This window comes from Cyrtonyx montezumae, unplaced genomic scaffold (assembly GCF_038088225.1).
Source record: "Cyrtonyx montezumae isolate F1298 unplaced genomic scaffold, pur_monq_1.0 scaffold_17, whole genome shotgun sequence".
Taxonomy (NCBI): domain Eukaryota; kingdom Metazoa; phylum Chordata; class Aves; order Galliformes; family Odontophoridae; genus Cyrtonyx; species Cyrtonyx montezumae.
In genome coordinates this window covers 319,245-331,400 of record NW_027071903.1, presented here as the reverse complement: position 1 = coordinate 331,400, position 12,156 = coordinate 319,245, and the positions used below count along the sequence as shown (strand labels likewise).

At 42.3% G+C, this 12,156-nt stretch overlaps 1 protein-coding gene across 1 annotated transcript; it reads left to right on the top strand.

The window, feature by feature from the left end:
• The first annotated feature begins 2,007 nt into the window (after positions 1-2,007).
• On the top strand, positions 2,008-10,800 carry LOC136046509 (uncharacterized). The gene is made up of 11 exons (XM_065733091.1): positions 2,008-2,288; positions 3,281-3,415; positions 4,638-4,762; positions 5,081-5,149; positions 6,058-6,171; positions 6,444-6,559; positions 7,066-7,121; positions 8,414-8,466; positions 9,057-9,184; positions 9,460-9,616; positions 10,642-10,800. Exons 1-11 carry the CDS (start codon positions 2,076-2,078, stop codon positions 10,742-10,744), a joined length of 1,269 nt encoding a protein of 422 aa, XP_065589163.1. The 5' UTR covers positions 2,008-2,075; the 3' UTR covers positions 10,745-10,800.
• Positions 10,801-12,156: the final 1,356 nt, after the last annotated feature.

The following is a 12,156-nucleotide window of genomic DNA, read 5'->3' as shown; positions in this document are numbered from 1 at the left end:
CAGGGCAGGGCTTGGGCAGACTTGTTTTCTTATACACAACATTGTTTTCTGCCATGCTAAAAACATTTTTAGACATGTCAGGACTTGGGTTCCTCTGCAAGTCCTGCTGTTTTGGAACCACTTCCACAGCAAACAATACTGCCAAGATAAATTGTTTGCTGGAGATAACTTCAAGTCCTCCAACAGATTACCTAAGAAATGTTGAAAAATAATGCTGCACAAAGCAAATTGTTCCCATGCTTCCTGCCCTCGTAGGAAGGAATGGAGCTTATCTCTGTTACAGATTCCATAGACACAGCCGCAATCCCTTAAACCGATCCACTGTTTAAACTGGGAGAGTTTCAGAATACTTCAGATATCAGAGAAGCGCATGAAATATGCATGCCCTGTTGTTCCTGCCTTCAGAAATGCAAATACTGACATTCAGATGATTTGTATAAGGACTCCAATATAAGTTGGCAAAGCGCAGGGAAGCTGCTCACAAATTGTCTTAGAAAAAGAGTTCAGCAGAATATGTCATTTCCCATAGGCAAATCTCAAGACAACAAATGCTGTGTGGGGTTTTATTATGCAAGTTTGTAAAATGCCAGATATTTGTCATTTGTTTGAATTCTTGCTCTCTGAGTATTGCTTTGTGTCAATGTTTTCTTTAAGTTTGAGCTAAAAATAAAAGCTGTTGGTCATAACATGTCCCATCGCAGCCTGCCTCTGTACAGAACCATTATCTGCTCTGCTGCAGGTGTAGTGATAACACTGTGACATATTCTGTCTTGTGGCTGTTCTTAGTCATTCTATGGCACAATCTGAAATAAGAAAATCACCTCTTTTTCTCTCTGTCTCTCACTCTATGTAGGTAGTTAACTTAAACACACACTCCTTGAATATTAATTCGAGCGATGATGATTTACAGGAATAAATTTTTGAACCACGTTGGTGCCTTCTGCTTTTTATTTCCTTCCCATCTTACTTCTGATATCCATTGACAGCAGCAAAGCAATACAGTACAGCCATGTCCAGCCTCAGAAAATAATTTGTACACATAAGGAAGATTTGTAAGAAGAAGATAAAATGAACACCTAAGACAATACTTTCAAAAGATAGACACGTGATCATAGAGGCAGAGTAAATGCACACCAGTACCATGAAAGTCTATATACACCCAATGAGAAATCTGTAGAGCTATCAGGAAGTCCAAACTCTTTGAAAATGAAAATAAGCATGGAATCTGAGAGCCCTGTCTTTCTTCAGAGCAAGTTCAGCTACACTTCGACCATTCTTGAGAGGCTGGATCTAACTTAATGTAGGGAAATAGGACAAAATGCTTGCTAACTATAAAGGGAATACAAAGACCTATTGTGTGGTGAGCCAAAAGGCATCAAAAGTAAGGCTTCCAGAAGTGGTACCAACCAAGGCAGCTGAAAGGTTGCCTGCTGAGATTCTGCTTCATGGCTTGGATGAACAGTGCTGCCAAGCTGTTTCCCTGCCCATTGGCTGCAGCTGGCAGTGAGATGATGCGAAGGACCCACTGAAGCTGAAAGCTGAATGAAACAGGGCCAGAAATCGAAATAGGAACTGAGATCCCAACCAAGGAGCAGGGAACAGCCTCGGGTTCGGGGCTCAGGGCCGCGTATTGCTCTTGGGAAGGAGGAAACCTCGGAAGCCACATCCCCTGCGCACCAGAGAGGCGGGAGGATTTCCTAGAACACGGCTGGCCCACTCAAGTGGGCTGAACTTCATTTCGGTTCAGCACAGCCGTGCAAAATGTGTGCTGAGCTCACGTTTATCGGGAAAATAAGGAGAATGCCAAGGATAGTAACGGCAATAATCAAGAAACAACAACAACAACAACAAAAGCAAAGAAACACGCAAGTTAGGATCGTGATAACAACGGTAACGCGTTCATAAATGAACAAACAAACAAATGCAACTTCCAAAAGTGACCTCAGCGCCCGGACAAGCCCGTAAGCGGCTTCGAGGCGGAGTTTGGCCACCGCCGGAGCCATCGGCCCCGCTGCGAAGCGGCTGCGGCTGCAGCTCCGTTCCGCGCCCCGCGCTGCGCTCCGCTCCGCTGCGCGATGCTGGCGATGCTGGCGATGCTGGCGATGCTGGCGGCCGCGCTGCTGGCGCTGCTCGGGGTGCCCTGGGCGGCTGCTCCCGGTGCCGTGGTCCCGCTGAAACGCTGGGCCCTGGGGGGGCTCTTGATCCTCCACGGAGCCTGGAGGCAGCGGGCTGCCGGCGGAGGGGCCGCGGAGCCCCGGAGGCCGCGCTTGTTCCATCCCGATCCCCACGTGAGTGGCCTGATGTGCCCCAGCAAGACTCGCTTCCCTGGCACCGCATCTGTTTCTCTCTGGTGTCCCGTTTTCTTGGCACCTCTTTCTCTGGTTCTCCTTTGTCTGGCACTTATCTCCTCGGCGCTCTTTTCCCTAACATCCTCATCTCCTTGGCACTCCCATCTTCCTGGCGTCCTATCTCTCTGGCACTCTTTTGACTGGAACCCCATCTTCCCAACACCCTGTCCAAATGCATGCCACCCTCAGGATCCTCATCCTCTGGAATGCCCATTGCATCCCAATGCAGTGCCACCCCCAGGATCCCCATACCCCAGGATGCCCATTGCATCCTGTATGCATCTGTATGCCATCTCCAGGACCTCCATTCCCTGCGTTGCCTGTTCCCTGAGCACAGCCATTCCCTCTGTATGCATGCTTCCCAGGACCTCTGTGTGTGGGTCTTACATCCCTCAGGGATCTGCACCCCTCCGCATCCCCTGCACCCCAGCACCTTGCATCCCCCTGCACCAGAAGCCTCCTTCCTCTTCATCCTGATTTTGGAATTCATTCACTACCCAAACTTGGGACCTGCACCCTTTTTCTCCCCTAAGCACATCTGTGGGAGGACAGCATATAGACATGTCACCTTGGTAGTCCCTTGCAGAGTTGTGGATTTCTATGCCTAGTTGTTCTTGAGACTTGAGATGTTAACATGGCAGTGAAGTGCTCGGTTTCCTAAGGCAAGGAGTTCCCCTTGCATGGCTATCATGCAGTATTTATGGTCCCTTGTTAAACCTGCTCCATCTCTTCTTTCTTGCATAAAAATGGGCAAAGAATAAAGGAATAATGTTTTAAGTTAATGAAAAATGTGGTATTAGATACAGAAAGTGAAAGTAAAATCCAGTTCCCGTAAAAAAAAAAAAAAACAACAAACACAAAACACAGGAAACAAAGTATGGCTCACTTTCTCCCCCTCCAGCCTGAGCTGAGATTTGTTTCTGTTTCCCTAGGCTCTTGATTCAGTGTACTTCACAGGCTTTGCAGAGACCAACAAGAGCTTTGTGGTCACTCGTCTTGCCAAGCGTCCCAATGGCATCTGTGAGATGTGGCTCTTCCTGAGGGTGGATGGAGTAGGAGAGTTTGAAGTAAGTGGTGGACACAAGAGCAGTGCTCAACTCCTATTGCTACGCTAGGAATTCAAGTGAAAATTAATTGTTAAGATTGGAAATGATCACCAAGATCATCTAGTCCAAGTCAGCCCGTTGCCACCATAACATGGTATTCTCTATGTTTTCACTGATGTTGTACTGTGGGACATGGCTTAGTGGAAACTATTGATGATAGGTGGATGGTTGGACTGGATGATCTTGGAGGCATTTTCCAACCTTGGTAATTCTGTGATTCTATGATTAACATCCTAAGCCATCAGTACTGTTACAAGGCAGTTACAAGTGTTGTTTGATCTTGTCTTCTTAAAACATCCCTTTAGAGTTCACTTCCAGTGATAAAAGCAACAACCACTGGCAGAAAAACACACCCTGAGACCCGTTGTCTTCTCAGATATCTCATTAATATTAGTAGCAATAGACATTAAGGCAAGAAAATTGTTCATGGAACCCAGCAGTCTCCAGAACTGAATGCTGTTGAACCATGAACAGGGAATAATGTGGTGCTCCAGTAAATAAATTGTTTTTCACTTCAGTGGCAGAATAGGCTAGATTGCTGTTTGTATCTAATTTTCAGAGTAGGTATTTGGTATTCATTGCTTTTTTTTTTTTTCCCCCAAGAAGTGCACTATATATAACATGTTGTCTAAAAAATAATTTGGGAAATCTTCTTGGAAGTATTTGAGCATTTAGTTTTTATGATAATGTGCTGCGTGTGGTTAATAAGCAGTGCTGTACAGTTACGGTTGTTTTTTTCCCTTTCTGTAATGAGTGAATGCTATAAAACTGCTGTGGAAGTGCCTCTTTCCATAAGAAAGAAAGGCTGAAGGAAGGCACGCACTAAAAATTTAAATCATGTTTAAACAAAATCATTTGTTTCATCATAGTCAGCCTAAGAATAACCTTTATTCCCCAAAGCTCTGCATCAGCTAGGGTTTAAGCTTGATCTGTGCTGTTACAGTGGCTTTCCTTGTCACAAGGAGCTCATTTGTATTACCTGAACCAATAACATACTATCTGCAACTCCAATGTTTTAGATACAATTTTCCTCTTCCAATATGTGGTTACCAGAAAGCAAATGGAACTGAAAAGCCAGATCACTCAGATGTTACTCCTTCAGAGTGCCATCACACTGGGAATTCTCCTGTGCTGCACCTCCAGAATTGGGTTAAACAAATGTTTTCCTGAAATGTCTCTTTAGCACCCACAACATCCAAACATGATGGTGAATGATGAATCTGAAGAGATTTGGAGTGGAGGAGGGCTCACTATTGAATACTTAGAGCCCCAAGCACTCTGGAAAATAAGCTTCGATGGATTCCTCAGGTATTACAGTGCTGTGGTTTCGTACACATCAGACCAAGGCTTCTTGGACACTACCTGGAAAACTAATAAACTGACTTGAACCAAAAGCTAATTGGTACAATAGCATGCACTGCTTTTTATGCACTGAAAATACAGCTGGTAATATCTGCATCTGGTTCTGTTCTCTGCTTCTTCACTGCTGACCTACCTTAGCGCACGATGACACCATTCTTCTGCAGTGTCTTCTCTTGATTCCATTTTCAAATACAGAAAAAAAAAAAAAAAAAGCTTAGTTGTTTGTTTAGGAGTTATATAAAATTATGGTGCTTTCTCTTACAGAAAAGGACCATACCGACAGCAGTGGAGTGAAGAAGAGGGAGAACTTGTACCAGTTAAATTCTCTTTTCAGTAAGAGCATTTCAGTTTGCTTTGGTTTGTTTTGTTGGTTTGTGGTTAAAGATTTGGTTCTTCAGTATATTCTTGAGGAAATGAAACCAAATTGCCTGCATAGTGGAAACCTCAGTATTTGTTATTTAGGGAGTTACTGCACCGAAGACTTCCACGTCTGGTGTATTTGTATTTGGAGAAACTGCTTTAAAACAATTTTAGTGCTATGATCTAAAAATCAACTAGATCTTCTGTCTGCCATTGTTTCCTGCATTTTTTTTTCTGCTAATAGTAGAAATAAAACAAAAGTCATAGAATGATTCTAGCATATATTTGGATAAAAGCTCTGCTCATACAACTAGGAAGAGTATACAAGATAACCACCCCAAAAACACAATCTCTATTTGAAAATGTTTGTTTGTGGCTTTATTTCTCTTATTTCTCTTATCCACATAGTTACTGTTTCTGCAGGGTCATGTGTCCAAAGTAATTCATGCTGTCCTTGTCTCTGTTTTCTTGTTCTGCCATTGCTTCTGAGCAGTGGAAATGGTTTATGGACTGTTTATCTGATTAAAAATGATTTGCTGTCAGAGTAGCACAGCATTTCTGGCATCATGCTGCATTTGTACCTCTGAATAGACTGAATGAGAGAAAGCATCATCCTTTTACTTGAGGCTCTGGCCTTCCAGCTTTCCCTCCTAGGCAATCTGCTGACCCTTGTTGAGCCATTCTGCAAGACTTTGTACCCATTCTCTATTTCCTTTTGTTTCTTTCCTTGAAAAGTAAGAATATATTAAAAACTAAAAAGAAGCAGAAGTTTTCTAACACGTTAACATGCAAAGATCATAGCTGGAGTAGCAAGTGCACAACTTGTCCTAATGCAACCTGTGAGCTGATAACAGCCTTTGCTTTTTCTCTTCTTTTCCCAGCTGGGAGAACTCTACAGAAGTCTTCAGCTTCAGTGATGACAGTCACCCCAGCACATTTGTCCGTGCTTTTGCCCAGGAACCATGGACTATTGAGTTCTTCCAAAGGGTCAAAAAGTGAGAGGCAAGAGTAATGTCTTCTTGGGTTAGTTATAATTGCTCCAAAGACTGCTGTAGGGTATGCCTGTGTGTTCTAACTTACATTGAGCAATATCTGGGAAATCTGAAAGTGTTTGCTAATGTGTAGGATCTGACACAGCTGCGATCTAGGCGCTCTGAAAACTCTCCTTCATTTTTGGGATGCACATCCATTGGATCGACGCTGTGACCTCCCTAATAGGAACCATGTTGATTTTGCCAGTGTTGATTCAATCTTTTCTTTCTTCCAGACAAAGGGAGCAACATTTCCGATATGAGCAGTGGGGACAGTCTGTTGGAGAAATGGAAATAGGAACTCATAAGAAAACCAAACTTTCTCTCAAAGGTGTTCGAAGCCACTCTTATGGTAACAGCAGCAGAAATTCTCCTCTTGCTCACCCCTAGTTGACCTCAGTAGGCATTAAGTTGCCCTGAGGCACTAATCTCATGTCCTCACCTCCTTGAAGCCTGGTGCTCCTTTGGGCAGCACTATTCCTCTTTAAGGGAGGGATGGGACATAAGCTCAGTGTGGAGACTTGTGATGGAAAGAATGTGGTCTATTCAGCTTCCTGAGCTGACACAGTTGGAACTGTTAATTTAATTCTATTTTTTGAGACATTTTCCCAGTTTTGGTCAAGATGAACCTTTTCTCAGTCTGACTCGACATGTTACTCTGCTTTTCTTTCAGTCATGATGGCCTTGAACTAATAGAAAAGAACCATTCCATAGCTGTTTTGGAGCGTAGCGTATACTCAGCATGTATCAGTTACTGCAGAACCACTGTATCCAAAATCAATGTCAAGTCAGATACTGTTACTTCATGTTTCCCAAGGATGGCATACTTTACACCGGATAATTTTGTTCTGTTTGCAGGTGTCCGGAACTGGTGTGAGATTTACCGTTATGTCATGATTTTGGCACGCTTTGAGGTAGGTATTTGCATGCCAGTGTGCTACGTAACCACGACAGTACCCACGTTTCTGAATTCATCAGTTATATTCAAATATCCAGACATAATACATTGGGAGCATTCACAGCGTGCAATCAGAAATGCTAATTAACATCATTAGCACATGTCAGCTTTGGGTGCAGAACTCAGAAGCTGAGCCATGTATTTAGAAACCGAATTTGTTTCTACACTGGCTTAACTAAAAATTGTTTTGGTAACTTGAAACTGTCTGTTTTGGCTTTTTAAGCAACATTAGGCAGCTTTACTGGACAGATTTTCTCCTGCTGCAGATATCCAGAGCTCAGTAGAGGTGATGCAGTGCTGATTCACAGCCTGAGATATTTGAAGGCATCTTAAGCCTTCATGACAGCAGTCAGCAAATATTTCTGCCTGTGCTCAGCTCTAATTCCTTGCTTTGCAGTGGTGGTTGTGCTGGAGGAGTGGCTGCTGAGAGCACAGCCTGGGGAAATTCTGAACTCTGGCATTCCAGGCTGGCATGCAACCTGAGCAGATGCTTGTGAAAAGGCATTTCCTTTGCCAGCACAGGCGTGAAGATGTCTGTTATATTCAGCATTACATGGGTTGAGATTGAAGGCAGAATAAAAATTCTTGCCCAGATAATGTTTGGCCAGCAGAAAAACACACCTTGGAAAATCCCACATACATGCAGATCCAGTTGCTGCTGTGATTTAACTTTTGCCTGTGTAACTTCTAATAAGATTGTGGTTTTGCACTGTGATGTGCATAATCAGTCAGTAACCTCTCCCTTTTCATCATAGTTATTCAGGATTCAAAATAACTGCTGCTCTTCCCCTCCTAATTATAAGCCATCTAATTGTTTATTAGAAACAACTAAAGTTAATCACTGATTGAAATTTGGATTCCTCACATCTTGATGTCTGTACATTTAAAACATTGCAACATAGGCTTACATTTATCTCCAAGCAGCCCAAGTGGCACATGAAGAGATTCAGACTCAAGGATGGAATAGAAATGAATAAAAACATGAGAATCTAGTTCCATCTTATTTCATATTTTTCCTGTGTGGACTCTCAGTTGTCCTTAATGTCCTCCAATTGTCCTTAGTGTATCTAGTTTATATTCTTAGACATTCATTTGCAGCTGTGCTTTCAGAGAAAATCTACTGAGAAGATTTGAAAGTACAAAGTAATAGTATGCTGCATAATCTGAGCTGTATCCAGTGTCTTCTTGGTCAGGTCAGCACATGACCCACCCCAGTCAGACTGCTTTTCTTTTCTCCCTGTCTTTCAGGATGGGACTGCAGCACATTTAACAGTTATAAACATGCCTGCTACCACAACGAAGTAAGTAACCAAGGAAGTTTGCCCTGATGAAAACACACATCTCTAAGGTGACAGAAGTTGCTCAGCAGGACAGCCGTATGCACATTCTTGCTTTGAACCCACCTAGCCAGGTTTCCATCCACACCCTCTTTCTCATGCTCTCTACTCTCTCTGCCCAATTTTCCAGCTGCAATTAATTATAAGGACAGCCTTTACCTCCAATTATTTCCTTTCCTTTCAATTACTATTTGGCTGATGCAGCTTTCTGTCTTACTGTCTAGATGACTTAGAGGCAGAAATTGAGCACTTGCATCTATTTTTGAGCCTAGTATTATGCTTCTGAATGGTGAGGAGCTTAAATCCTCACATTCCTGACCTGTCAGCTCTGTGACTGAGTGTGACCAAGTGACCTGCCTCTCCTTCTTGCAGTTCTCATCTTCTTTCCAACTTCCATGGCCATCCCTGCCCAACATTTGCAAGATCCCATGATACAACCATTTTTATGCTGTTGGCCAGGGGTGGAGGCCATACTCAGTGTTGTGGTCCCCAGCATGTTGGTTCATTTGAGCTTTGGTTGAACTTTTGCTCCTCTCCATTTCTTTCCCCTTTAGCCTCACTGTAGGTTATGTCTTTTTCCCTGATGGGAGGAAGGCTGGGATTGAGTGGTCCAACGCCTCGCTGGCTGAGATGGCTGATGATGGTGTAATCAAAGATGAATACGGAGTCAGTTTTGCTGCTGGTAAGCTACATGTAGTTTTGAAAGCATGCCTCGATCAAAGTTCTTAATATAAAATTCATAGATTAATAGATACATTAGGTTGGAAAGGACCTACAAGATCATCTAGTCCAACCATCAAACCATCTGTCTCAATTCACAAAGCGAAGAGGAAAACTAATGCTCTTTGGGAAAGCATAAGAAGAAATCTTTATGCAAAAACAGTAAATCTTGTGAATTTTTGAGATTACATACAGTTGAAGGCTGGAGACATCCTTCTCTTCTTGCATTTATCAAAGGTGGAAAGCACTTTGATGTTTCTGCAAGGCTGGACAAGCAAGCTTGCCCTGTGGTGTACAATGGCTTGACTGGAAGAGGACTTTTCCATGAATGCATTGCAGATTTCCAGCTGAATGGGTTAACACAAGGCTGGGGCTTGGCTGAATTTTATTACAGGTAAAATAATTTCAGGTGTTTTTTTGCAATCAGGAAGAGGTAGAGAATTCCCATTGTCCTGTATTGACCTGTGTAGCTGCAGCTTCACTGATAGTGGATGCCTACACACACATTCTTCTGTTTGGCGCAGGGAATTGTTCTTTATTCAATGCTTTATGTGTTTATTAATTTTAGAAATTCATGTTTTTTGAAAAAGAAGGATTGTACAAGTATTTTGTGCATGCAAACAAACCATAGACACTTGTTCACTTGCTTGTTTTATAGCTTTATGTACATTTTTATATAGATCTCCATGTAGGTTTATGAGTGCTTGGATGCATTATGAAGAGCATCTTTAGGCAATCTGGCACATCATAAATAGAACAAGTCCTCTACCCCAAACAGCAGGCTGACCATTTAGGAGGCAAAATTTGTCAACACAAAAATCTGTCAGAACAGAGCCCAGAACAGATAAATGTTCAGAAAATCAATATAGCAATGCCTTTTATAGGGGAAGAGATTATATCAACAAAATCTGTGTTTCTCAGTGAATTGCTGTTTCTCCTGCCACAGTTTTTTAGTGAGGCCTTTTCCCTTTGAAACCTTTTCTCTTATAAAAAAAAAAAAGAAAAGAAAAGAAAAAAGAAAAAGAAAGGAAGAAAGAAAAAAAAAGGCAAGTTTGCTTGTTTTCATTTAGATTGCTTGACTGTCAAAAGGAGATGCCAGAGATGACTTTCAGAAAATTGAGTGCACAGCTTCTTCTGATAACCAGACATTTCTAAAGCACTTAAAATAGGGCACTAAACTCCCAAAAGGCACACTGCTTGAGCCTGTAAGATTTGGCCTGTAGCAGCTGACAGGTATGTGCTCCACTCCATCCATGAACCATTTGGGAGACTTTTAGGCAGTCTTCATATGGCAATATTGACAAAATCTACATATGCTCCTATTTCATATCTACTTCCAAATCACAACCATGTCCAAAATTAAAAGGTGGCAATCTACTTCTTCTTCCTTACCATTCAGCATCATGACTTTTCTTGCAGGGATGAAGCTGCCTTGAGGGTTCCCAATTTGCAGCTTGGTCCAAACACTGAAGGCTCAATCCTTTCCTCCCCGCACCTGGTGAGCAATGACTCTCTTCTGTGAGCACCTGCAGACTTGTCCCAGTGCTGTTAGCAGGCAGCAGCTTTCCAGAATTGTTATTTCCAGCAAAGTGCACGATGCTGAGTGTGAGACGTTGTCATCAGATGTTCTGGAGGTCAGTGGTACAAAGGGATTTGCAGAGAAATGAGGAACATTTTTAGTGTTGCTAACCTTGGTGCCTGGAAGTGATTCGGAGGAATGAATGGCTGATGGGAAAGAGTGCACAAGAACATATCGCTTTATGCTCAGGCTTTTGGTATTTTTCATGACCTGTCATTTGCTCTCCAGTATGAAAAACAGGGCACGAGGCTACCTGGATCTCTGACCCACGTAGCAGTTCCTCTGTTCTTTCAGCTTTGTTTTTGAAATAAAACTCTATCTTTCTGAACTCTGGTTGGTGTAGTTATTAAAGCACGGGCATAAGCTACTACATGAAACTATACTGTTTCATTGCCTTTAACTATATGAGAAGTCAAACTGGGAAGAAATAGGAGGAAACATCTAAATGAGGTGTCCTCTAGGGATAGCACTGATGTGTGGGCTAATTAAATATGTGCTACAAGCACATTTTCCGATTGTGTAGGGAGTCTGGAGTCTGATAGTTCAGTTTCAATGATAATCTGAATACCTCATCATTCACTTGAACTTAGAGGCCATATTCATCAAGCACCCTTGATAGTCACTGATAGTAACTTCTCTGCCTAGTTATCTTGCCATTACATACTGCAAATTAAACATACTTAAAATTTGTCAAGACAGAGAGCAGTTATGTGGAAGATTGCATATAAAAATTGTATATATGTACATACATGTTCCATGCATATTCATAATTTCAGCTTACTTTGATAATGAAAGAGATTTTAAAGATGTTCTCCTTTTTGAGAAAGTTCTTGCACTTACTACTACAGTGATGTTATATGAAGAAGAGATATCCAGTGCTTCAATGTAAAACTCTTCAGCCTATGTATACCATGGCAATGACTTCTTATTTGAATTTGGGATGCCTAATTGAACTTGGGCACATATGGCTTCTGTCAATTATTCAGCCCTCCCAGTCAGCAGTTTCTCAGGGCTGCGGTTCCATACTGGTGGAACTGGTGTTTGTGAACTGGACTATGCAAATTTGGCCCCTCCTTGTACCTCAAGCCATTGCCTGTGTGCATGAGGCAGCACTATGAGTGCATCTCTTTTGGGACTGCCATTGATTCAGAACTTTGGATTCTGGTAGGACTTCTCTTATATATACATCTCTAGTTACAGTGGTATTAAGAAACACATTCTTGGGAGTCTTGCAGAGATTTAAAGGTGTCTTAAATCTGTCTGTGCTGTGGAATTCTCAATGCACTGAAACAGGGAGCTTCTAAATTATTTGAGACAATGGTACTTTGACAGAAGCTAAGGCTTTGTGCCTCTTT